Genomic DNA, 27,734 nt, shown 5'->3' on the forward strand with positions numbered 1-27,734 from the left:
GATGGTTCATTTCCTGAATTTAGAAACACAGAGTCTGTTCAGCAGCACAGAATCTGACGAGAGATCAAACTGAAATGTAGATGTTTACTGCAGCATCACTACTACAAACTCCTGGAATTAAAAATCACCTGTAGGGGGCAGCAGCTGCTTGTTTTCAAGAAGGATTCATGAAACTATGAAATCTAACAGCTGAAGTGTGTTTATGCAAATTCACCCTGTTATAATACAAAAACATCCTCTTGCTCACCCCAAGTTCAGATTCAGACATGTTCATATTCCGGTTCTTTAAATGACTCTGTAAATAAACTGCAGCTCATTTTCCCCGTCTGCGTCTGCAGGTTTTATGTGTTCAGGAGTCCAGAAGAGAACAAATGTCTGTGCTCTTATTAATAGAGAACAAAACTACTGGAATTAGAGGTGTAAGGATATATATATACTGTAACTAATCATATAATCATTCAGTATCACCAGACAATAATCAGGGTAATGTATTCAGTCACTCGGTCATCATTAGGAAGTGTTTTATTGGGTCAGAGTGCAGGCTCCAGAGTCCATCCCAGGAACACTGAGCGTACATTCTGGTCATGTTACACATTCACACACTCATTCACCCCGAGGGGCAATTTACAGAAGACGAGTCACCTGCTTCACTCCTGATTCCATTTCTTGAAGCAGATTATTTTAGACTTTTGATTAAGAAAGAAGAAGAAGAAGAATAGTTTCAACGTCTAGCTGTTGTGATATTAGATTTCAGCTTTCTCTTCTGCTCACTAGAGATTACAAATCTTTAGGATTTAAAAACACCTGATCTAGAATCTTCTCAGCTCTTTCTCTCTGGATTCGTCAGATAAAGCCTCTAGAGGGTTTCAGCCTATACCAGAATGAACGTCATGTTCGGTTACACGGTTTGATTATAATGTTCAGTGTAGTTCAGGAAAGTGTTAATTACATCACAACACGTTCATATCATTATTAATAATAACAAACAGCTGAATTATTTTCCACATTAAATTGATATGGAGATGAAACGGGGTGTGAGTGTGATTAACAGCTGCAGAGCTGCACTCAACACAGCAATGTTTTGTCTGAAACACATGATGTTTTTATATCTCTAGTGGATGTGTCATGCAAACCAAATCCTGTGTTTGAACCATTTATGCTGAAACATTCAGCCCAACAATATAGCAGCAGTTTGTGTTCATTTACAGCAGCAGGAATGTGTATCTGTTCCTAGTGTTTCGAGCCCTTTGTCATTTTTTCCCTTAATAAGCCCCTTTTTGTTATCAGTGCATACGGGTCTTTTTATCCTTTAAAACACCCCTGTTTCCTGACACAAGGTTACTTCCTCATATCATCTTAAAAAAAGTTCTTGACACATTGCCTCAGACTTGCTCATTAAGCATCAATTTTAGAGATAAATATTTATCTCACTTTTAAACTTAAAATTTTTTTTTTTGTATTTTTCTCTAAAAGCTGCTTTGAGACAATATCTATTGTTAAATGTGCTATACAAATGAATTAGATTGAACTGACATATTGACAACTATAGAAGTAGATGTTAACTAAGCTAGAAAAAGAGCTCAGTGCCATAATCATTGAGACTAATATTGATTTCCCAATTAACTGATTAGAAATCTAAATCCAAATGATTTACTATGTTACTGCTGATACTGTATCTGAGTGTTTTCTCTCTTTTAAACCTTGCTGATGAAAATGTTCAGTTTCTGAATTCCTCCTTCTTTTTAAATTTTCTTTTTTTTTTTTACTGACAGCCAGAACATTTTTTATAATATTTTGTATCTCCACCTGTAGGGGGCAGCAGCTGCTTGTTTTTGTGAAGGATTCTATGAAATCTAACAGCTGAAGTGTGTTTATGCAAATTCACCCTGTTATAAAAAAATAACAGCCTCTTGCTCACCCCAAGTTTGTGACACACAACTGAATCAAAGAGAATGATGATGGGGCTGAGGGTCACTCAGTACTACATCTTTGTTATAATGTTAACCAAAGGTACCTGAGACTTCTGTACTGTTTATTTCTTCCCTCAGAATATCTTGACTGTGTTGATGATGATCTTTGTTATGTTTTATCTGCTAGGTGTCAGCAGTGATGAGATCAGACTGGACCAGTCTCCTGCTGTAGTAAAGAGACCTGGAGAAACTGTGAAGATCTCCTGTAAGATAAATGGATATTCAATGACAAGCAACTACATACACTGGATCAGACAGAAACCAGGGAAAGCCCTGGAATGGCTTGGCAGGATGGATACAGGCAAAAATGCACCAATATATGCAGAGACTGTGAAGAACCAGCTCACTTTAACAGAAGATGTCTCAGCAAGCACACAGTACTTAGAGGCCAAGACCCTGAGGACAGAGGACACTGCGGTTTATTACTGCGCCCGAAGTCCCACAGTGACTGGAGCTGAGGAAGCAGCTGTACAAAAACCAGACACACATTGTAACTGAACTAACTAAAGTGGCTTCACTTATAATTCATAGAGAGATAAACACTCTGTATCTGTTTTCTACTCCAATTATCTATAAATATATCTGGCTATAACTCAAATGTGGGTGTGGCATAAACTAGTTTTTTAAAAATATACATTTTTCATACATTTATATGCTCCTGAAAACACTGGAAAACCCACAGGTAGAAATAACAGCTCTGTCAGCATACTGTGTTAATGTGGTTCTGACTGTTCCTCAAACCAACAAGCTAGTAGACATCCCAGTCCCAATACACACTGTAATACACACATCCCAGTCCCAATACACACTGTAATACACACATCCCAGTCCCAATACACACTGTAATACACACATCCCAGTCCCAATACACACTGTAATACACACATCCCAGTCCCAATAAACACTGTAATACACACATCCCAGTCCCAATACACACTGTAATACACACATCCCAGTCCCAATACACACTGTAATACACACATCCCAGTCCCAATACACACTGTAATACACACATCCCAGTCTCAATACACACTGTAATACACACATCACAGTCTCAATATACACAGCTTCTGTTATAGAAATGTAACTTACACCTTCTGAACACAGAAACTGTGACTTTATCGTGTGAGGCTCATTTTAGACGGTTGTTGATTGAACATGTTCAGTTCAGTTAATCACAGAGACACGTTAGTGTTTTGTTCATTTCACTCTAAGACCAATTCTTCTAAGAGGAAGAACATTAATGTATAAATGAGTAAACCTGAGGATTCAAGACCATGATGATGCATTTCATGCAAATCCTCCACTTGTGTCTCTTACATTAAGGAGGTCTGTGTGAGTGTGTGTGTGTGTGTGTGAGTGTGTGTGTAGTGAGGAGGAGGAGAGCAGCTGAGCATTTTACTTCACTTCACTTTTGTTTTAACAACAATGCTGTCATTATCAGTGTTGCTGCTGCTTTCAGCTGCATTCTGTACGTCTCCGTGTCGGCTGAATGAATTTAGATTTAATTCTCGTTTCGTGAAAATGACTTGGTGACTTTTGATGATGTTATGTCGCTCTTATTCACAGGTGGTGTTGGAGGTGTGGAGCTCACTCAGACTGACTCTGTGCTGGTGAAGACTGGAGAGTCGTTCTCCATCTCTTGTAAGATCTCAGAGTCGAGTTATTGTATTCACTGGATACGGCAACCTGCTGGAAAAGCACTGGAATGGCTCGGATATCTGTGTAGTGGTGATAGCACTAATCTCAAAGACACAATGAAGAGCAAGATCAGTCTCAGCCAGGACAAATCCAGCAGCACAGTTTATTTAAGAGGACAAAACTTTCAGGTCGAGGACACGGCTGTGTATTACTGTGCCAGACACACAACACTACAAACTCACTGAAGCCCTGTACAAAAACATCCCTGGTCATTTTCCTCTCTCTGCAGTACACATGTCCCCAGAGGGGTCTGGTATATATGAGCTAGCAGAGCTAAGACACTTCTGTAGTTCAAAGATATCTACATAAGGTTTCATCTTTGTCTCAACATTAAATTAAATTGTTGTCCTGAACACAAGTGAATACACAGTTAATCCATCATTAATACCACACCAATCTATTCCAAAGCTTTTGTGCAGCTTCCTGAAGTGGATGTCAGTGTAACACACAATGTAAGCTATTATTATGATTATAATTGTCTGTGTGTTTTTATGCCTCTAGATGTCAGTCTTTGTAAAGAAAATCTTTTTAGTCTATTTGAACACATTCATTGTCTCTATCTTAAACACTCTAATCGTTCTCCAGCTTCATTTAACTCACTGGACAGATTTATAAATGATTTAAATAATAAATGCTGAAAGAGTCGGATCAGGAAAGTTCATGTATTTATGTCAATCTCAGTGCAAGAAAAAGTCTAATTCAAACCCAAGCAGCAGGAGTGTTAGGGAGCGTTAACTAATACTACAAACAGAACAGTTAGTGACCTGACAATGTGAAACTTACAGAAATAGTTTTCTCCTCTCGTCTGTTCCTCTGTGGATGTTTTTATATCTCTAGTGGGTGTGTCATGCAAACCAAATCCTGTGTTTGAACCATTTATGCTGAAACATTCAGCACAACAACATAGCAGCAGTTTGTGTTCATTTACAGCAGCAGGAATCATTTTAATTCTTTGAGATGGGACTAGACAGAGTTTTGAGTTACTTTACTCTAGCAATCTTCATTCAATGTTAGTATTTTTTGTTACATAATTAAAATATTTTTCATTCATTCATTTTTAACTTTAATTCCTACCTTTGAATATTCTTCTATTTCAGATTCCTGCAGTCAGACACTGATCGAGTCTGATCCAGTGACCATCAAACCTGATCAGTCTCATAAACTGACCTGCACAGCATCTGGATTAGATTTTGATGCCTATTACATGGCTTGGATCAGACAGGCACCTGGAAAAGGGCTGGAATGGGTTGCATCAATCTCAGGTAGCAGTAGTTACATATATTACTCCAGTGCTGTTAAGGGCCGCTTCACCATCTCCAGAGACAACAGTAAGAAGCAGGTGTATCTGCAGATGAACAGCATGAGGACAGAAGACACTGCAGTTTATTACTGCGCCCGTGACACACAGTGATACTTCCCCTTAGACATCAATACAAAAACACAGACTTACTATAGACACATGACAAACCCACATTTGGAGATTCTTGAATGTGAAAGACATTTTTGCTGCTGACTTTTACTGGACTATTCTGAACATTGTCTGGACATTTATACTGATGAAAGATCATTAATTTACTTCTCAACATTTTTGCAGTCATGTGAAAAAGAAAGTGCACCCTCTTGAATTCTGGGTTTAACTATTAAGAAATAATAAAAAAAGAATCTAGTTTTTAGCAGGTCTTAAAATCAGGTAATAAAACCTCAGATGAACAAGAACACATGACATATTACATCATGCCATTATTTATTTAACAAAAATAAAGCTAATATGGAGAAGCCATGTGTGAAAATCTAAGTACACCCTCATTGCTTCCACAGGAATTAAAAGTCTTTTATATAACAGGCTTATAAGCATTAACTACTTCATGCTAGAAGTAGAATGATGTAAATCACAATATAAGATCAATTACAGGATGAATATTGTAAGGAAACCTTTTAACAACTCCAAAGAGAAAGAGTTGAGTGTATGAACCCACACATACTCCTTTAAATACATTTCAGATACAATCTCCTCCCATCATCAGCAGATAAACAAATCCAAGTGTCAGAGCTGGATCTCACTCTATTTATATGATGTGATGGTGTGTGTTAAACTTTGGAGAACAGAGAAGACTCCAGTCCAAACAACACACACCATGTTCTCTACATCTCTACTGCTCCTGCTGGCAGCTGCTTCTTGTGAGTGCTTTATCAAATTCATTCATTTACTAGATGAAGAATAAAGGTGCAGCATATATTGTGTGAGATATCACCATGTGTTTTCCTCCACAGATGTGCATGGTGAGGAACTGACTCAGCCTGCTTCCATGACAGTCCAGCCAGGCCAGAGTCTCTCCATCCAGTGCAAGGTTTCATATTCAGTTACAAGCTACAATACAGCTTGGATTCGACAACCTGCAGGAAAAGCTCTGGAATGGGTCGCAACTATGGGTTCTGCTGGTAGCACTTACTACAGTGAGAAACTGAAAAGCAGGTTTCAGGTTTCCAGAGACACGTCCAGCAACACAGTGACATTAACAGGACAGAACATGCAGACTGAAGACACAGCTGTGTATTACTGCGCTCGTGAACCACAGTGAGACGAATAAACAACATCCCTGTACAAAAACTCCTCATTCAGTGTTCACAATAACAGTAAAAAATAAATAAGTAAGTAAGTAAGTAAATAAATAAATAAATAATCCACAAATATGAACAAACAGATTGAAGTTTGTTAATTTAAAAAAAAAATGTAATATAGATTTTAAACCATAATACAATTCTTTTTTTATGTTTCTCCACATGATAAACACTGTAATAATCGTATCACTAACAAGAACTTCTGATAATGTAGGTTGAAGGATTAGTTGCTGTTCCTCTCTGTTACATCATTTGGATCAGACAAGCTGGAAAAGCTCTAGAATGGATTGGGGCTATCTGGCATGATGCCAGTAAAACACTATACGCCAAAGACATTGCGGGACATTTGGAAATGACCAGAGACAACTCCAAAAACATGGTGTATCTGCAGCTGACTGGTTTGAGTGCCCAGGATTCTGCTGTCTATTACTGTGCTAAACACCACAGTGGTACAAACATGTTAATCAACCGTCCAAAAATCCTCCCCAAGATGTGGTCAAAGAGAAAAGAGCTTTCAAGATACGGTACATTTTCACAAGATCTGCAGGTGGCGCTACAGCACAACAAATATACTGTAACATTGTAGGTTTCTTTAAAGTACAACATATTCTCATATCCTCAGTCAGATCTAGATACTCCACAATTTCTATGTATTTCTGACACAGTGAACACTGAGACTGTCTCTTATAGTCATATTCTATAAGGGACCAAAAGGGAAATAAATAACATTTAAAGAAAAATGTCAGACTTTAATTAGTGATTATTAAATACATACATTTCATAAAAGTTCCATAACATTAACTGTAACATTAAACATAAAAAGAGTTATTCTTTAATTAATAAATAAATTGTCACCGTTCACAAACTGCTGCTGTATAAGAGGAAAAGTGATCATAGTAATCAGTGCCATTGATTATTAGAAAATAATTATCTTCAGGTTTATAGCAGTAACTTCATGTCACAGTAGAGCCAAAGGGTGCAGAATTACACAATTTCATGTGTTTTGTTTGTATTTTACACAATAAATTATCAGCACCTGCATCCACCACCTCTACAATTCCTGACATCACACCACCTGGTCCTTGATTATTGTCCTATAACAACACACAAATGTGTTTTACTCCTTACTGAATATGCTGATATGAAGAGTGTGTTCACTTCACATAAATTCACCTTAGAACATCTCTTAATGTTCCTAATATTATAGATTTAAAATCACAGTTCAGAGATGTTCATGAGATTAGGAGGTTTTCACATTTAGAGGAATCTATCACATGTTGACCCTAAGATAAGGAGTGTCTCTATGCAAATCTCCTTCTCTGCTATAGATTTAAGCAACATAGACCAAGAGCTTTTATAGACCAAGAGCTTTTATTATGATGACTAGTTGGGACTATATACTGTACTATTCATGCTTTTATTCCTCCTGATTGTGATGCCAGCTGCAGGAACACTACAGGTCGATGGTTCATTTCCTGAATTTAGAAACACAGAGTCTGTTCAGCAGCACAGAATCTGACGAGAGATCAAACTGAAATGTAGATGTTTACTGCAGCATCACTACTACAAACTCCTGGAATTAAAAATCACCTGTAGGGGGCAGCAGCTGCTTGTTTTCAAGAAGGATTCATGAAACTAAGAAATCTAACAGCTGAAGTGTGTTTATGCAAATTCACCCTGTTATAATACAAAAACATCCTCTTGCTCACCCCAAGTTCAGATTCAGACATGTTCATATTCCGGTTCTTTAAATGACTCTGTAAATAAACTGCAGCTCATGTTCCCCGTCTGCGTCTGCAGGTTTTATGTGTTCAGGAGTCCAGAAGAGAACAAATGTCTGTGCTCTTATTAATAGAGAACAAAACTACTGGAATTAGAGGTGTAAGGATATATATACTGTAACTAATCATATAATCATTCAGTATCACCAGACAGTAATCAGGGTAATGTATTCAGTCACTCGGTCATCATTAGGAAGTGTTTTATTGGGTCAGAGTGCAGGCTCCAGAGTCCATCCCAGTCCTCATTCTCCTAAATGAACAAATAATGTAATGTACTGAGTAACGAATCCCTACATTCCAAACACACTGTTATATAATCACAATAATTTCTCCAATAATGTTGATTTAAAACATGACACAACACAGAGAGATCTTAGAGGAACAAAAGACGTCCACACATGCTACTGCATCCCATCACACTGCCTAAAACATCATGCCCCTATGTCTTTAATTTCTTACTCTATGTTTTTACTGAGCTCTTATGCTTCAAAAAAGACATGAGATCTAATGAGTAAAGAGCAGTGATGAAGCTGACAGCATGAAACACCTTTAGTCTTACAGGAAGCTTTTTCTCCTCTCGTCTGTTCCTCTGTGGATGTTTTTATATCTCTAGTGGGTGTGTCATGCAAACCAAATCCTGTGTTTGAACCATTTATGCTGAAACATTCAGCCCAACAACATAGCAGCAGTTTGTGTTCATTTACAGCAGCAGGAATCATTTTAATTCTTTGAGATGGGACTAGGCAGAGTTTTGAGTTACTTTACTCTAGCAATCTTTATTCAACGTTAGTATTATTTATTACATAATTAATTTTTTTTGGTTTGGTCCTGTTTTAATGTTAATTCCTACCTTTGAATATTCTTCTATTTCAGATTCCTGCAGTCAGACACTGATCGAGTCTGATCCAGTGATCATCAAACCTGCTCAGTCTCATAAACTGACCTGCACAGCCTCTGGATTAGACATTAGTAGCTACTGGATGGCTTGGATCAGACAGGCACCTGGAAAAGGACTGGAATTTGTTGCAATTATTGAGTATGATAGTGATAACAAGTTTTACTCCAGTGCTGTTCAGGGCCGCTTCACCATCTCCAGAGACAACAGTAAGAAGCAGGTGTATCTGCAGATGAACAGCATGAGGACAGAAGACACTGCAGTTTATTACTGCGCCCGTGACACACAGTGATACTTCCCCTTAGACATCAGTACAAAAACACAGACTTACTATAGACACATGACAAACCCACATTTTCAGATTCATGGAGGTGAAAGAACCAAAATGTTTACAGTGTCTCTGACTTACATGTTACCACTTGCTGACTTTTACTGGACTGTTCTGAACATTGTCTAGACCAGGGGTCGGCAACCTTAAACACTCAAAGAGCCATTTGGACCCGTTTCCCACAGAAAAAAAAACACAGGGAGCCACAAAACCCTTTTGACATCTAAAATGAAGAGAACACTGCAAATACCGTTTTTTTACCTTTATGGAAAGTATAGAAAAAATTGTAGTGTGTTGCATTTATGAAATCAATGAACTGCTACCGAGTATATTTTGAGCGACAAAAAAATTAAACACGGTTTATTGTAATGTTACAAGAGCATCATAATCTTAGAATTTAGAATTAGATTTTTTTTAAAAACTAACTAAAATAAAATAAATTTAAATTAAATATTTATTTTCCAAATCTACAGGGAGCCGCAGCAGAGGGATGAAAGAGCCATTTGCGGCTCCGGAGCCGCGGGTTGCCGACCCCTGGTCTAGACGTTTATACTAATGAAATATTATTAATTCACGTGTCAATACATTTACAGTCATGTAAAAAAGAAAGTGCATCCTCTTGAATTCTGGGTTTAACTACTAAGACATAGTAAAATGAATCTAGTCTTTAGGCAGTTGAATGATGTATATTGTAAGGAAACCTTTTGACAACTACAAAGAGAAAGAGTTGAGTTTATAAACCAACACATCCTCCATCAGATGAATCTCCTCCTCATGATATAAATACATTTCAGATACAATCTCCTCCCATCATCAGCAGATAAACAAATCCAAGTGTCAGAGCTGGATCTCACTCTATTTATATGATGTGATGGTGTGTGTTAAACTTTGGAGAACAGAGAAGACTCCAGTCCAAACAACACACACCATGTTCTCTACATCTCTACTGCTCCTGCTGGCAGCTGCTTCTTGTGAGTGCTTTATCAAATTCATTCATTTACTAGATGAAGAATAAAGGTGCAGCATATATTGTGTGAGATATCACCATGTGTTTTCCTCCACAGATGTGCATGGTGAGGAACTGACTCAGCCTGCTTCCATGACAGTCCAGCCAGGCCAGAGTCTCTCCATCCAGTGCAAGGTTTCATATTCAGTTACGAGCTATCATACAGCTTGGATTCGACAACCTGCAGGAAAAGCTCTGGAGTGGATTGGAATCATCTATGCTGGTGGGAGTACAGCTTACAGTGAGAAACTGAAAAATAAGTTCAGCATCTCCAGAGACACTTCTACTAACACAATAACAATTGGAGGACAGAACATGCAGACTGAAGACACAGCTGTGTATTACTGCGCTCATTACAGACAGTGAGACAGAATAGTGGATTCCTCTTACAAAAACCTTATGAGACATGTTACAGACATCCTCTCAGTGTAACTAATAAATCATCTCAGTCACACTTTCACTTTCTTCCACTGGAATGAAGTCAGAATCGTTTGCAGCATTTTAAAACACAGTCACACAAAGTCATTTTTAAATAAAAAAGAAAATATTATTGAAAGTGTCTTCATTCTGAACCATTATTAATCCCTTCATTTTACAGGATTTTTAACCAGCAGTTGGAATCAGTGTTTAATGAGTGGATTCAGGAATAATACAGCATGTTTCCAGCAGTGTGTTGTGTTTAACACACAGTCTGTTCTCATAGTCTGAGGTTCAATATCTGAAACAACTGAAGGAGGCAGCAGAGCTCAACAAATAAAGTGAAAAAAGTGAATCCACAAACTGCATTCTGTATGAGACTCATTCAGTATCAGTCATTATCAGACAAATATCTACATTTTCTTTTCTTTTTCACTCTTTCCATAATGTGTGATTAGTTATTTGGGTTGTTAAACACAGGTTGGACAAATAAAAACACTATAATTTATGTAACTACATCCTCCTGTGGTTGTGAGGTTTCTCAGTAACATGACAAGATGTATTTTATAATGCTGTTATAATGTAAGGTTCTAAATTAAACAGAATTATAAATGAATAGAAATAAAGTTTCCTGTTCTAGATGAATATAAAGTTCTGTAAGTTTTCTTATTATAAATTCACCTGAAAACACCTGATAGTGTATAAACTTACTCATTAACACCTGCCTTAAGCTTCTTATTGATTCAAACATAAACTCAAGCTGCAGTGATAGATATCTCTAAAAAATACAGACAAGTTTAAAAGATGAGGAGGTTTTCTCATTTATATTTATATATAAGAATCCATCCCATGTTGACCCTAAGATAAGGAGTGTCTCTATGCAAATGTCCTTCTCTGTTATATATTTAAACAACAAAGACCAAGAGCTTTTACTTCTTCTGCTCCAACACACACCATGATCTCTACATCCCTACTGCTGCTGCTGCTGGCAGCCGTACACTGTAAGTGTTTTTACATTTGACATGTAATACAGTTTTGGTTCCTTAAAGCTTTTTGCTTTTACATCATTAAAATAACTTTTCTTTAACAGGTGTTCACAGTGTTGAGCTGATCCAGACCGGATCCACAGTATTAACTCCTGGTCAGTCACTGACTCTGACCTGTAAAGTGTCTGGATATTCAGTAACTGATAGCAGCTACTGGACACACTGGATACGACAACCTGCAGGAAAAACTCTGGAATGGATTGGAGAGATATGTGGTGATGGTAACACTTACTACAGTGAGAAACTGAAAAGTAGGTATCAGATTTCCAGAGACACGTCCAGCAGCACAGTGACATTAACAGGACAGAACATGCAGACTGAAGACACAGCTGTGTATTACTGCGCTCGTGAACCACAGTGAGACGAATAAACAACATCCCTGTACAAAAACTCCTCCTTCGATGTTCACAATAACAGGACACAAGACACAACACTGATCGATCCAAGGTTAAATTAAAAAAATGATCCCACAAATGATCACAAAACACTTCAATCTAGTTATTTGTTTAAGTTAATGATGTTGATTTAAATCCATATTATTATATCTCTAATATTGCTGCACATCATAAAGACTATTATAATCTCAACACTTTCCTGAACTTTATATAAAGTAGTGTTTTTGTCTAATAATAATCACATCAACAAATTAGAATTTGTGTAAACATGTCTGAGCAAGTGTGGATCAGACAACGGGATCAGACAACAAGCTGGAAAAGCTCTAGAATGGATTGGGGTTATCTGGTCTGATGCCAGTAAAACAATATACACCAAAGACATTGAGGGGCGTTTAGAAATGACCAGAGACAACTCCAAAAACATGGTGTATCTGCAGCTGACTGGTTTGAGTGCCCAGGATTCTGCTGTTCATTAAAAATCTCAGATGTGGTCAAAGAGAAAAGCGTATTCAATGTAGAGGCCATTGTCACAAGATCTGCAGGTGGTGCTACAGCTTAACAAATATACTGTAACATTGTAGGCTTCATTAAAGTACAACATATTCTCATATCCTCAGTCACAGCTAGACTACAATTTCTAAGTCTTTCTGTGAGACATTGAACACTGAGACTGTCTCTTATAGTAATAATTTCCTGAAAGAAACAACAAGGGAAATAAATAACATTTACAGAATATTCACTAACGTTTATCACCAATGTGTATTTTACAAAATTATCACAACAAGAACTGTAACTATAAACATGAAAAGAGTTCACCATATTCTTCTTAGATTAATAAATAAATTGTCACCGTTCACAGACTGCTGCTGTATAAAAGGAAAAGTGATCATAGTAATCAGTGCCATTGATTATTAGAAAATAATTATCTTCATGTTTGTAGTAGTAACTTCATGTCACAGTAGAGCCAAAGGGTGCAGAATTACACAATTTCATGGGTTTTGTTTGTACTTTATACAATAAATTATCAGCACCTGCATCCACCACCTCTACAATTCCTGACATCACACCACCTGGTCCTTGATTATTGTCCTATAACAACACACACATGTGTTTTACTCCTTACTGAATATGCTGATATGAAGAGTGTGTTCACTTCACATAAATTCACCTGAGAACATCTCTTAATGTTCCTAATATTATAGATTTATAATCACAGATTAGAAATGTTCATAAGATGAGGAGGTTTTTACATCTAGTGGAATCCATGTTTCACCTGAAGAATTACAGTTTCTGAAAAAAAACAGAAAGTTCTTCTGGATGTTACAGTTGATCCACAGTGATGGACTAAAAACAACACCAGCATAACAATATGCAAATGAATATGTAAAATGTTCCCCTTACAGCTACATATAGAGAAATATCAGCCACTGTCACTGTGGGCTCTGGAGAGTTTAGCACAGCTTTTAGTTATACGATGTTCCTTCCAGTTCTGCTGCTGCTGGTAGCTTCATCCTGTGAGTTTCACTTCACTAATGATCTCAGAGCTGCTAGTAAATTCCTGCAGTTATAACCTACTGTACATAGATTTTTGACTGGAATTGTGACATGTCTTTTTTTCAGATGTGGAATGTGCAGTAGAGCTCACTCAGGACACCTCAGTGATGTTAAAGCCTGGAGATTCTTTAATCCTCAGCTGTAAAGTATCCGGTTACTCAGTTACTGATAACAACTACGCCACAGCTTGGATTCGACAACCTGCAGGGAAAACTCTGGAATGGATAATGGAAATTTGGGGGGTGGAACCATACGTTATAAAGAGTCTCTAAAAAGCAAGTTCAGTATTTCTAAAGATGCCTCCAGCAGCACGGTGACACTGAGAGGACAGAACATGCAGACTGAAGACACAGCTGTGTATTACTGTGCTCGTTACACACAGTGACACGACAAGCTGCAGTGCTGCACAAAAACCTCATCACAATTCACTTCTTTAATTAAATAATAACTACATTTTACTGAGTAACTAATCCCTACATTCCAAACACTTTATACATTATTTAAAAACTTCTCAAACAATTATGAATACATTGAAGTACAAATTGTTTGTGAACATTTAATTAGAAGATAAAATATCTGCAGTGTTTGATATGATGAAGATTTCTGTAAAGAGAATGTTTATTTCGTGTTGTTGGAAGGAGTCTCCAGTGTCAGAGCTAGATCAGGGTTAAAGCTGTGACTTTATTTTCAGCATGAGAAAGTCTTCAGGACAGAAAAGTTTGTACTTTTTCCTCAGTTTCAGGACAAGTGTTGAGGGAAGGACTGTTTCTAGCTGTACTAATGAACACGATAACAGGAAATAACTTGTTTTTCTGGCCTTAACACAAGATTAAACATAACTATAAAAAAATAAAAAAAGAAAAATTGTAAATAGTGATGAATAAAAGACTTCATGTTGTGATGATAACAGAAACTCTGCTTTGATTCATTGTTGATTATTTTTCTGCAACAAAACCTCCCCAAGTGTTTTATTCCTTACTTTCTGTCACTGAGCTTTACTCCTTCTCAATACAGGAGCAGGAGAAAGCCGTCTGTGTGAAATAAACCATCACCACGTAACCATTCCTACATTTAGGTTTCCTAATGTGTTCCTTAGATGAGTGAGGTGTCTTCTAAAAATGATTCGATTTGGTTCCCTTTCTGATAGAGAAACATTCTGTTGTAGAGATTTACATAGTACCTTATCATCCACTCATCTATCCAGTGAGCTAGTGTTAATTTCGTCAGACGAGACGAGACGAAATATGTTCGTCAACAACCTTTTTTTTCATGACTAAGACGAGACGATGACAAGACTGCACCACTGTCCAAAAACGCTGACTAAGACTAAATTAACATGCATTATTGTTGACGAAAAAAGACGAGACGAAATGTAAATTATATTTCCTGTCACTGCACAGGCTCTTTTATTGTACATGACAGCTTATGTCCCGATGACCGGTCTTTGCATTACGATTAAAAGCAGTATCAATAAAGTAAAAAATGTGATGTGCAGTCAAGTTCGAGTGTATGCACTGTTTAAACGAGTGTTCTCAACTTCTCACTGATACTTTTGTGATTCACGGAGTTTTGACAAGTTTTATAGCCTTGATACTGTTTCTTATTCAAAAGTGGTGACAGAAAAAACTCAGCACCCCGAACCTGAAACCTCTTCCCACCCCCCTGTCACAATCACATCATAATCAAAATTAATAATTAGGCTTAAAAGCAAATGTATATGTAAGGGAATCAAGTTTAACAATTACATGTAATATTGCTCCAAATATCATCAATAATGGTGTGTGCAATACCATGTATAACTTGCATTAAGTCGGTAATTTATATATATATATATATATATATATATATATATATATATATATATACACACACACACACACACACCTACAGTTTTGATCTTAGACTTCTCATTAAGTTATTTATTTCCACTATAACACTTGTGTTCCTGATATTATTGCATTTAATGAGGCCTTGTTGTATTTATTCTTACAATAGATTCCAGATGTGGTCAAGCTACAATTTTTTGACTAAAACTAGACTAAAATTAAAAGACTTTTAGTCGACTAAAACTTGACTAAGATACCTTGAGTTTTCTTTTGACTAAAACTCGACTAAAATGACAAGACTTTTAGTCGACTAAAACTAGGACTAACAAAAAAGATATGTGAATGACTAAATATGACTAAAACTAACAAGGACATTTGGCACAAGACTAAGACTAAATTAAAAATAGGTGACGAAATTAACACTACAGTGAGCAGCGTGTGGTTGTGTGTTGAGCACCTCCATAGTGGTCAAGGACGCTCCCTATTTACATTATGACGTCTTTACGTATTTGACTGGAGGTAAATCAGCTCTAGGACAATGATTGTGATGACTAGTTGGGACTATATACTGTACTATTCATGCTTTTATTCCTCCTGATTGTGATTCCAGCTGCAGGAACACTACAGGTCGATGGTTCATTTCCTGAATTTAGAAACACAGAGTCTGTTCAGCAGCACAGAATCTGACGAGAGATCAAACTGAAACGTAGATGTTTAATGCAGCATCACTACTACAAACACCTGGAATTAAAAATCACCTGTAGGGGGCAGCAGCTGCATGTTTTCAAGAAGGATTCATGAAACTATGAAATCTAACAGCTGAAGTGTGTTTATGCAAATTCACCCTGTTATAATACAAAAACGTCCTCTTGCTCACCCCAAGTTCAGATTCAGACATGTTCATATTCCGGTTCTTTAAATGACTCTGTAAATAAACTGCAGCTCATTTTCCCCGTCTGTGTCTGCAGGTTTTATGTGTTCAGGAGTCCAGAAGAGAACAAATGTCTGTGCTCTTATTAATAGAGAACAAAACTACTGGAATTAGAGGTGTAAGGATATATATACTGTAACTAATCATATAATCATTCAGTATCACCAGACAATAATCAGGGTAATGTATTCAGTCACTCGGTCATCATTAGGAAGTGTTTTATTGGGTCAGAGTGCAGGCTCCAGAGTACATCCCAGGAACACTGAGCGTACATTCTGGTCATGTTACACATTCACACACTCATTCACACCGAGGGGCAATTTACAGAAGACGAGTTACGTTATTTACTCCTGATTCCATTTCTTGAAGCAGATTATTTTAGACGTTTGATTAAGAAAGAAGAAGAAGAAGAAAGAATAGTTTCAACATCTAGCTGTTGTGATATTAGATTTCAGCTTTCTCTTCTGCTCACTAGAGATTACAAATCTTTAGGATTTAAAAACACCTGATCTAGAATCTTCTCAGCTCTTTCTCTCTGGATTCATCAGATAAAGCCTGTAGAGGGTTTCAGCCTATACCAGAATGAATGTCATGTTCAGTTACACAGTTTGATTATAATGTTCAGTGTAGTTCAGGAAAGTGTAAATTACATCACAACATGTTCATATCATTATTAATAATAACAAACAGCTGAATTATTTCCCACATTAAATTGATATGGAGATGAAACGGGTGTGAGTGTGATTAACAGCTGCAGAGCTGCACTCAACACAGCAATGTTTAGTCTGAAACACATGATGTTTTTATATCTCTAGTGGGTGTGTCATGCAAACCAAATCCTGTGTTTGAACCATTTATGCTGAAACATTCAGCCCAACAACATAGCAGCAGTTTGTGTTCATTTACAGCAGCAGGAATCATTTTAATTCTTTGAGATGGGACTAGACAGAGTTTTGAGTTTCTTTACTCTAGCAATCTTCATTCAATGTTAGTATTATTTATTACATTATTTAAAAAATATTTTGTTTTATTCTATTTTTAATGTTAATTCCTACCTTTGATTATTCTTCGATTTCAGATTCCTGCAGTCAGACACTGATCGAGTCTGATCCAGTGACCATCAAACCTGATCAGTCTCATAAACTGACCTGCACAGCCTCTGGATTAGACATTAGTAGCCATTACTTGGCTTGGATCAGACAGGCGCCTGGAAAAGGGCTGGAATGGCTTGCAAGCATCTACAGTGGCAGTAGTTACATATATTACTCCAGCACTGTTAAGGGCCGCTTCACCATCTCCAGAGACGACAGTAAGAAGCAGGTGTATCTGCAGATGAACAGCATGAGGACAGAAGACACTGCAGTTTATTACTGCGCCCGTGACACACAGTGATACTTCTCCTTAGACATCAGTACAAAAACACAGACTTACTATAGACACATGACAAACCCACATTTTCAGATTCATGGAGGTGAAAGAACCAAAATGTTTACAGTGTCTCTGACTTACATGTTACCACTTGCTGACTTTTACTGGACTGTTGTGAACATTGTCTGGATGTTTATACTGATGAAAGATTATTAATTTATTTCTCAATATATTTGCAGTCATTTGAGAAATAAGTGCACCCTCTTTAACTCCTGGTTTAACTGTTTATATATAATAAAAATTCATCTAGTCTTTAGCAGGTCGTCAAATTAGGTAATAAAACCTCAGATGAACAAGAACACATGACATATAACACAATGTCATTATTTATTTAACATAAATGACGCTAATATGGAGAAGTGTATGAAAAATATGTGAAAAACTAAGTACACCCTCACTGCTTCCACATGAATTAAGAGGGTAAATAGCAGACAGGTGCTGCTAATATGATGCAAGTGAATAATTGATCACTAGCAATTGTGACTTATAATATCTCTATAAAAACAGAAGTTTTGTCAGTTTGCTTTCCTGGAGCATTCAGGTGTGTGTTAAAATAACAGCAAGAATGAAGTACGTCAGCAGTTATCTTAGAGAATCTGTCTATCAATCTGGACAGTGTTATAAGGTCATTTTTGAAGAATTTGAATTACTATAGAATTCAATACTGTGTACTTTCTATTTAACATGACTGGATTACATCACACAAACAAACGTTTTATGACTTGTATAACATGCTTATTTGCATAAACTACTTATCATTCGTAAATACACACAGTTCAAAAAGAAAAACTCCAATCATTCTTTATGATCATGATGTTCATATAATAGTTGAGTTTATAAACCAACACATCCTCCATCAGATGAATCGCCTCCTCATGATATAAATACATTTCAGATACATTCTCCTCCCATCATCAGCAGATAAACAAATCCAAGTGTCAGAGCTGGATCTCACTCTATTTATATGATGTGATGGTGTGTGTTAAACTTTGGAGAACAGAGAAGACTCCAGTCCAAACAACACACACCATGTTCTCTACATCTCTACTGCTCCTGCTGGCAGCTGCTTCTTGTGAGTGCTTTATCAAATTCATTCATTTACTAGATGAAGAATAAAGGTGCAGCATATATTGTGTGAGATATCACCATGTGTTTTCCTCCACAGATGTGCATAGTGAGGAACTGACTCAGCCTGCTTCCATGACAGTCCAGCCAGGCCAGAGTCTCTCCATCCAGTGCAAGGTTTCATATTCAGTTACGAGCTATGCTACAGCTTGGATTCGACAACCTGCAGGAAAAGCTGTGGAGTGGATTGGAATCAGCTGGAGTGGTGGGGGTACAGCTTACAGCGACAAACTGAAAAATAAGTTCAGCATCTCCAGAGACACTTCTACTAACACAATAACAATTGGAGGACAGAACATGCAGACTGAAGACACAGCTGTGTATTACTGCGCTCGAAGACCACAGTGAGAGGAATAAACAACATCCCTGTACAAAAACTCCTCTTTCAGTGTTCACAATAACAGGACACAAGACACAACACTGATGTATACAAATCTTAGAAAATGTTAAATAAATAAATAAATAAATAAATAAATAAATAAATAAATAAATAATCCACAAATGAGAACAAAGAGATTAAAGTTAGTTCATTTTTTAAATAATTGTAATAAAGATTTTAAACCATAATACAAAATTTTTAATGTTACTCCACATGATAAACACTGTAATAATCATATCACTAACAAGAACTTATGATAATGCAGGTTGAAGGATTACATCATCATGACTCCCACATGTTTTCTATCATGACGTCATGAAAATCCAAATCCAAATCCAGACTGCTGTGTGTCCATGCAGTATTTATGTGCAGCTGAGCTGAGTGGAGCGATCGAGTCTCATCAACACTCACCATGAAGATCCCATTCCTGCTACTAATCAACCTCATAGGTGAGTTCTCATGATGAATCCCAAATATATTAGACATTAGTTTTCTTTTTAATTACACTAATGTTGTTCTTTTTTCTGTATCAGGTATTCAGTGTCAGAGTCTTGAGTCTATTCCCACTGGTTCAGTGGTGAAAAAACCTGGAGAAACTCTGAGTCTTTCCTGTAAAGGATCTGGGTTTAACTTTGGTGGCTATGGCATGAACTGGGTCAGACAACAAGCTGGAAAAGCTCTAGAATGGATTGGGGTTATCTGTCTGATGCCAGTAAAACAATATTCACCAAAAACATTGAGGGACGTTTGGAAATGACCAGAGACAACTCCAAAAACAGGATTCTGCTGTCCAGGATTCTGCTGTTTATTACTGTGCTAGATATCACAGTGGTACAAACATGTTAATCAGCTGTACAAAATTCTCCCCCAGATGTGGTCAAAGAGAAAAATGCATTCAATATAAAGGGCATTTTCATAAGATCTGCAGGTGGCGCTACAGCTCAAAAAAATACCGTATAGACAAAATAGAATAGACAATAAAATAAGCACTACGTAAAATTACAATTAGTCAAATTAAAAGCTACTCTAAAAAAAAATAAGTTTTAAGCAGAGATTTAAAAGTGCCAAGAGATGTTGCTTGCCTTATCTCAGTTGGTAATGAATTCCACAGTTTTGGAGCTAGTGAAGAGAAGGCCCTATCTCCCATCGATTTTAAACTGAGTTAAAGGAACAGTTAAAAGACCAGTTTCCGAAGAACGAAGATCGCGAGATGGAATATAAGGAATTAAAAGATCAGCCAAATATTGCGGAGCTAACCCGTGTAAGGCCTTGTAGGTTAGCATCAGAATCTTAAAATCAACCCTAAACCTAACGGGGAGCCAGAGCAAGGACTCCAGAACGGGAGTAATGTGAACTTTTAACTTTGTTCTAGTAAGTATTCTCGCCGCCGAATTTTGCACTACCTGTAATTTATTTAAGGTAGCTTTAGACACCCCAGTCAACAAGGCATTGCAGTAATCAATACGGGAAAACACAAAAGTGTTGATCAGTCTCTCAGCAACAGAAAATGACAGAATTGGACGCAATCTGGCAATATTTCTGAGATGGAAGAACGAAGTTTTAACTAGGGATGAGCGAGTACAGCATTATCTGTATCTGTATCCGTATCTGTTAACCATATGAATTATCTGTATCTGTATCTGTACTAGAAGTAGGCGGGGCTTGTCTTGAAATGGGCGGGGCTTTAAACGGTAATAATTAATTTGTAATATTTATAACACTAGCTTACTACCTTTATGTTTTTATGAAATACAGCAAAAACGTGTCAGACACTCAGTGTCTGGTTACTGGTTAGAGACAGCTGAAGGTTTAAAAAAGAAAAAATATCTCCGACAGGCATAGACGCAATGCTAGTCTGAACGAACCCACGTTTACCAGAACTCTACTGGTTAGCAGTGTTGTAATACTTTGTTACCGTACTTAAGTAGAAATTTCACGTATCTGTACTTTACTTCGCTATTTAAATTTATGTCAACTTTCACTTTTACTCCACTACATTTTCTAGATAAAATGTATGCTTTTACTCCGCTATATTTCCACTAGGCATCTTCGTTACTCGTTACTACAAAATAAAAAAAAATAATAAAATTCCGGGGGCACGGTGGCTTAGTGGTTAGCACGTTCACCTCACACCTCCAGGGTCGGGGTTCGATTCCCGCCTCCACCTTGCGTGTGTGGAGTTTGCATGTTCTCCCCGTGCCTCGGGGGTTTCCTCCGGGTACTCCGGTTTCCTCCCCCGGTCCAAAGACATGCATGGTAGGTTAATTGGCATCTCTGGAAAGTTGTCCCTAGTGTGTGAATGAGTGTGTGTGTGTGCCCTGTGATGGGTTGGCACTCCGTCCAGGGTGTATCCTGCCTTGATGCCCGATGACGCCTGAGATAGGCTCCCATAAGGCGACTGCAATAAGGTTTGGCGAATCACTGCTCCTAGATTGCATTACGCAGCTCCGCATGCTCTATTTCAGCGTAATGTTACCAAAAGGAGGCGGAAGCACAACTGAACCTGAGCCACAACAGAGCCACATTTTTTACTGTGTTACCACAAAGAGCCACATCATACACATGGGCACACATGATCATCAACTCATACACATGGGCACACATGATCATCAACTTTTTCCCCCCTGCCATTTTGAGAGCGAACTTGACACAAATTGTTTACTCAAATGATCTTGCTCCTAGTGGGAAACTTTGAGGTATTTTCATCCCACTCACATACGCGTTAGACGAAAATACCGTATTTAACTCAAGCGAAGCGAATACGCACAATAAAAAGACACACAAACTTCGATATGAACGTAACATGCGTCTCGAATGAAACCGGGCAAAGAGCCGCATGCGGCTCTGGAGCCGCGGTTTAGCCACCTCTGTCGTAGACGACCACCCCGACAATAGTGGTGAACAGGGTGAAGAAGATAACGTTATACACCCCTGGCCGTATTTGCAAGAAATGTTTCTGTACATCGGAATGAAAGATTCTTCCTACTGGATGAAGTGTCTCTTATGCCTACCGAAAAACACTGAAATTTTACTTTTTACTTTTACTTCAAATACTTAAGTACATTAAATATCAGAAAGTTACTTTTGATACTTAAGTACAGTAAATTTCAGATACTTTAAGACTTTTACTTGAGTAATATTCTAAAAGGTGACTTTCAACTCTACCAAAGTCTTTTTCTAGTACGATACTTGTACTTTTACTCAAGTATTGCTTTCTAATACTTTATACAACACTGCTGGTTAGTAAGTACGTATTATTAACGTTACAACCCGAAGTAAAAAGCTGAAGAAACCCTAAACGTTAACGGAAAAGACCCGCGAACCCGAGTGACTGAGGGAGAGACAGAGAGCTGTTCTGTGTGTGAGCAGAGCGAGACACAGCAACACAATACATCTGTATGTGTGTAGGGGAGGGGCGCTGTGACTAGTCTATCACAGAACGCTGACACAATCAGATACCCAATGATGATTTTCATTCAATCCGAGCACAGATATTGACTCGTATTACTCGTATAATACTCATACTCGGCAGAAGTGCTTTATCCATACCGGATACTCGTTTCAGCCGAGTATCCGGCTCATCTCTAGTTTTAACCGTATTTTGGATATGTGGCTCAAACGTTAAATTGGCATCAAAAATTACCCCTAGATTCCTCAATTTTGTTTGAAACTCCACATTTGAATCATCAAGAGTTGATTCAAATGTGGAGCTTTGCCTGACCCAGCTTTGCGTAGTTGGTGGAGTGAGCCAACAAGCATAATCTCAGTCTTTTCACTGTTAAGACAAAGAAAATTTAAATTTAAATATTTAAATATATTAAATTTACTCAGGAATAATAGTCTCTTTTTATAACTAGTTGAAATGAAATGTGTCTGCAAAAGACATTTATTATAAAGAACAACATCCATTCACACTCAGCACTCAGGCTTTAACTCTTCATCCTGAATGAACAAAAACCATCCAAAAACTCCTCAATCTAAATCTAATAATTAATAAGAATCTCATGCAATTAAATGTGAAATATGAACACTGTATAATTTGATCATGAATTTCTGGTAATGTACAAATTAAAATGAATAAAAGAAACACAAAGTGTTTTATCATCTCACCAAATGATTTTTATTAATGGATCATCAGAAAACCAGGATTGGCTAAAAACGACAACATCATGAAGGACTGGACACGTTTGTGTTGTTCAGTGATAATCAGTGATCAGAAAACTTTACGTTCTTCTGGATGTTCCAGTGATCCACAGTGATGGACTAAAAAGACATGAGATCTAATGAGTAAAGAGCAGTGATGAAGCTGACAGCATGAAACACACCCGGAGTTTTACAGGAAGCTTTTTCTCCTCTCGTCTGTTCCTCTGTGGATGTTTTTATATCTCTAGTGGGTGTGTCATGCAAACCAAATCCTGTGTTTGAACCATTTATGCTGAAACATTCAGCCCAACAACATAGCAGCAGTTTGTGTTCATTTACAGCAGCAGGAATCATTTTAATTCTTTGAGATGGGACTAGACAGAGTTTTGAGTTACTTTACTCTAGCAATCTTCATTCAATGTTAGTATTATTATTTATTTCATATAGACGAATATTTTAACGATTTTTTTATTTTTCTTATTTTTTAACTTTAACTCCTACCTTTGAATATTCTTCTATTTCAGATTCCTGCAGTCAGACACTGATCGAGTCTGATCCAGTGATCATCAAACCTGATCAGTCTCATAAACTGACCTGCACAGCCTCTGGATTTAACTTTGGTGGCTCTTGGATGGCTTGGATCAGACAGGCGCCTGGAAAAGGACTGGAATGGGTTGCAACTTTAAGCAGTGCTAATACTTACATATATTACTCCAGCGCTGTTAAGGGCCGCTTCACCATCTCTAGAGACGACAGTAAGAAGCAGGTGTATCTGCAGATGAACAGCATGAGGACAGAAGACACTGCAGTTTATTACTGCGCCCGTGACACACAGTGATACTTCCCCTTAGACATCAATACAAAAACACAGACTTACTACAGACACATGAAAAGCTCACAGTCTGTTACAAAAAAGTTACAAAATTTAAACTTTAATTTTAAAATTTTTATTGTATGTTTCTTTTCTTTTTTAAAGCTGCTTTGAGAAAATATCCATTGTTAAATGTGTTATATAAATAAAGTGAATTGAATTAACAGATTAAGAACTACGGAAGTAGATGTTCACAAATCTAGGGGAAAAAAGTAATATTAATTTCCCTATTAATTGATTTGGTCAAACCAAATGATTTACTATGTTACTGCTGATACTGTGTCTGAGTGTTTACTCTCTTTTAAACCATGCTGATAATATATATATATTTTCATTGTTGGTCCTTGTGAAAGTTTTTTTTACTGACAGCCAGAACATTATAATCTTCTGTATCTGCACCTGTAGGGGGCAGCACCTGCTTGTTTTTGAGAAGGATTCATGAAACTATGAAATCTAACAGCTGAAGTGTCTTTATGCAAATTCACCCTGTTATAATACAAAAACATCCTTTTGTTCACCCAAAGTTTGTGTCACATGACTGAATCAAAGAGCATGATGATGGGGCTGAGGGTCACTCAGTACTACATCTTTGTTATAAGAGACTTCTGTACTGTTTATTTCTTCCATCAGAATATCTTGACTGTGTTGATGATGATCTTTGTTATGTTTTATCTGCTAGGTGTCAGCAGTGATGAGATCAGACTGGACCAGTCTCCTGCTGTGGTAAAGAGAACTGGAGAAACTGTGCAGATCTCACTCTTATTCACAGGTGGTGTTGGAGGTGTGGAGCTCACTCAGACAGACTCTGTGCTGGTGAAGCCTGGAGAGTCGTTCTCCATCTCTTGTAAGATCTCAGTGTCGAGTTATTGTATTAACTGGATACGGCAACCTGCTGGAAAAGCACTGGAATGGCTCGGATATCTGTGTAGCGGTGATAGCACTGATCTCAAAGACACGATGAAGAGCAAGATCAGTCTCAGCCAGGACAAATCCAGCAGCACAGTTTATTTAAGAGGACAAAACTTTCAGGTCGAGGACACGGCTGTGTATTACTGTGCCAGACACACAACACTACAAACTCACTGAAGCCATGTACAAAAACATCCCTGGTCATTTTCCTCTCTCTGCAGTACACATGTCCCCAGAGGGGTCTGGTATATATGAGCTAGCAGAGCTAAGACACTTCTGTAGTTCAAAGATATCTACATAAAGTTTCATCTTTGTCTCAACATTAAAATAAATTGTTTTCCTGAACACAAGTGAATACACAGTTAATCCATCATTTTTTATTTTTTTTTGACTGGAATTGTGACATGTCTTTTTTTCAGATGTGGAATGTGCAGTAGAGCTCACTCAGGACACCTCAGTGATGTTAAAGCCTGGAGATTCTTTAATCCTCAGCTGTAAAGTATCCGGTTACTCAGTTACTGATAGCAGCTACGCCACAGCTTGGATTCGACAACCTGCAGGGAAAACTCTGGAATGGATAAACCACATTTGGGGAGGTGGAAGCACGTATCATAAAGAGTCTCTAAAAAGCAAGTTCAGTATTTCTAAAGATGCCTCCAGTAGCACGGTGACACTGAGAGGACAGAACATGCAGACTGAAGACACAGCTGTGTATTACTGCGCTCGTGATCCACACAGTGACACAACAAGCTGCAGTGCTGCACAAAAACCTCATCACAATTCACTTCTTTAATTAAATAATAACTACATTTTACTGAGTAACTAATCCCTACATTCCAAACAGTTTATACATTATTTAAAAACGTCTCAAACAATTGGAAAATACTGAATTACAAATTGTTTGTGAACATTTAATTAGAAGATAAAATATCTGCAGTGTTTGATATGATGAAGATTTCTGTAAAGAGAATGTTTATTTCGTGTTGTTGGAAGGAGTCTCCAGTGTCAGAGCTAGATCAGGGTTAAAGCTGTGACTTTATTCTCAGCATGAGAAAGTCTTCAGGACAGAAAAGTTTGTACTTTTTCCTCAGTTTCAGGACAAGTGTTGAGGGAAGGACTGTTTCTAGCTGTAATAATGAACACAATAACAGGAAATAACTTGTTTTTCTGGCCCTAACACAAGATTAAACATAACTATAAATAAATAAAAAAAGAAAAATTGTAAATGGTGATGAATAAAAGACTTCATGTTGTGATAACAGAAACTCTGCTTTGATTCATTGTTGATTATTTTTCTGTAACAAAACCTCCCCAAGTGTTTTATTCCTTACTTTCTGTCACTGAGTTTTACTCCTTCTCAATACAGGAGCAGGAGAAAGTCGTCTGTGTGAAATAAACCATCACCACGTAACCATTCCTACATTTAGGTTTCCTAATGTGTTCCTTAGATGAGTGAGGTGTCTTCTAAAAATGATTCGATTTGGTTCCCTTTCTGATAGAGAAACATTCTGTTGTAGAGATTTACATAGTACCTTATCATCCACTCATCTATCCAGTGAGCAGCATGTGGTTGTGGGTTGAACACCTCCATAGTGGTCATGGACGCTCCATATTCAAATAGAGTGGTGTATAAACAGCATGTTCTTGGCTGCTCTAGTTTACAGTGAGCTCTGTGAGAGATAACACTCCCATAAACTTTAAATCTGGGTGAAGCAGAACTCAGAAAATGATGATTTTAGGACAGTGTATCTTATTGCTACTCATTTCATGTATGTTTATGTATTTTATGTGAAGATTATTAGCATTATAATCAGTATAAGATAACATTACTGAGTTCTATTCTTCTCTTCCAGATTCTTATGGACAGTCCCTGACCGCCTCTGATTCTGTGGTGAAGAGACCTGGAGAGTCGGTCACTCTGTCCTGTACTGTCTCCGGATTCTCAATGGGCAGCTACTACATGCACTGGATCCGTCAGAAACCAGGACAAGGATTGGAGTGGATCGGGTGCATTGATGGTGGCACTGGCACAATATTCGCTCAGTCTCTACAGGGCCAGTTCTCCATCAATAAAGACACCAATAAAAACTTGCTGTACCTAGAAGTGAAGAGTCTGAAAGCTGAAGACACGGCAGTTTATTACTGTGCACGAGCGTCACACTGACACAACAGACTCCAGAGCTGTACAAAAACTAACACAAGCACGTCCTTGTGAGCTGTAAATATTCCCTCGTCAGGAAGTTGCACCTCAGAGACCTTTATTATAAACAACATCATCTATTCACACTCAGCACTCAGATCTTCCTCTTTATTCCAAAATCTTCTAGCAGTTATTAATGTTTATAATGATAATAATAATAATTATTATTACTATTATTATTACTACAGATCGATGGTTCATTTCCTGAAT

At 37.5% G+C, this 27,734-nt stretch overlaps 1 pseudogene and 7 gene segments (V, D, J or C); all 8 read left to right on the forward strand.

Annotated features, from left to right (window-relative positions):
* The first annotated feature begins 1,958 nt into the window (after positions 1 to 1,958).
* Positions 1,959 to 2,468, forward strand: LOC132861599 (immunoglobulin heavy variable 1-69-2-like). The segment is given in 2 exon segments: positions 1,959 to 2,010; positions 2,098 to 2,468. Coding segments are annotated over 2 exon segments (423 nt in total).
* Positions 2,469 to 3,398: 930 nt separating this feature from the next.
* Positions 3,399 to 3,829, forward strand: LOC132861252 (Ig heavy chain V region MC101-like; the record flags this gene model as incomplete). The annotated part of the segment is given in 2 exon segments: positions 3,399 to 3,441; positions 3,540 to 3,829. Coding segments are annotated over 2 exon segments (333 nt in total), but the record flags the coding sequence as incomplete, so codon positions are not given.
* Positions 3,830 to 5,806: 1,977 nt separating this feature from the next.
* LOC132861726 (Ig heavy chain V region 914-like) lies at positions 5,807 to 6,238 on the forward strand (the record flags this gene model as incomplete). The annotated part of the segment is given in 2 exon segments: positions 5,807 to 5,849; positions 5,943 to 6,238. Coding segments are annotated over 2 exon segments (339 nt in total), but the record flags the coding sequence as incomplete, so codon positions are not given.
* A 404-nt stretch (positions 6,239 to 6,642) lies between these two features.
* On the forward strand, positions 6,643 to 9,243 carry LOC132861601 (immunoglobulin heavy variable 3-30-3-like; the record flags this gene model as incomplete). The annotated part of the segment is given in 3 exon segments: positions 6,643 to 6,814; positions 8,842 to 8,856; positions 8,945 to 9,243. Coding segments are annotated over 3 exon segments (486 nt in total), but the record flags the coding sequence as incomplete, so codon positions are not given.
* A 979-nt stretch (positions 9,244 to 10,222) lies between these two features.
* On the forward strand, positions 10,223 to 10,654 carry LOC132861340 (Ig heavy chain V region 5A-like; the record flags this gene model as incomplete). The annotated part of the segment is given in 2 exon segments: positions 10,223 to 10,265; positions 10,359 to 10,654. Coding segments are annotated over 2 exon segments (339 nt in total), but the record flags the coding sequence as incomplete, so codon positions are not given.
* A 1,018-nt stretch (positions 10,655 to 11,672) lies between these two features.
* Positions 11,673 to 12,109, forward strand: LOC132861339 (Ig heavy chain V region PJ14-like; the record flags this gene model as incomplete). The annotated part of the segment is given in 2 exon segments: positions 11,673 to 11,718; positions 11,808 to 12,109. Coding segments are annotated over 2 exon segments (348 nt in total), but the record flags the coding sequence as incomplete, so codon positions are not given.
* A 1,523-nt stretch (positions 12,110 to 13,632) lies between these two features.
* LOC132860603 (Ig heavy chain V region 5A-like) lies at positions 13,633 to 14,076 on the forward strand (annotated as a pseudogene).
* Positions 14,077 to 27,041: 12,965 nt separating this feature from the next.
* LOC132861602 (Ig heavy chain V region 914-like) lies at positions 27,042 to 27,488 on the forward strand. The segment is given in 2 exon segments: positions 27,042 to 27,093; positions 27,178 to 27,488. Coding segments are annotated over 2 exon segments (354 nt in total).
* Positions 27,489 to 27,734: the final 246 nt, after the last annotated feature.

This window comes from Tachysurus vachellii, chromosome 18 (genome assembly GCF_030014155.1).
Source record: "Tachysurus vachellii isolate PV-2020 chromosome 18, HZAU_Pvac_v1, whole genome shotgun sequence".
In the NCBI taxonomy this organism is placed as follows: Eukaryota; Metazoa; Chordata; class Actinopteri; order Siluriformes; family Bagridae; genus Tachysurus; species Tachysurus vachellii.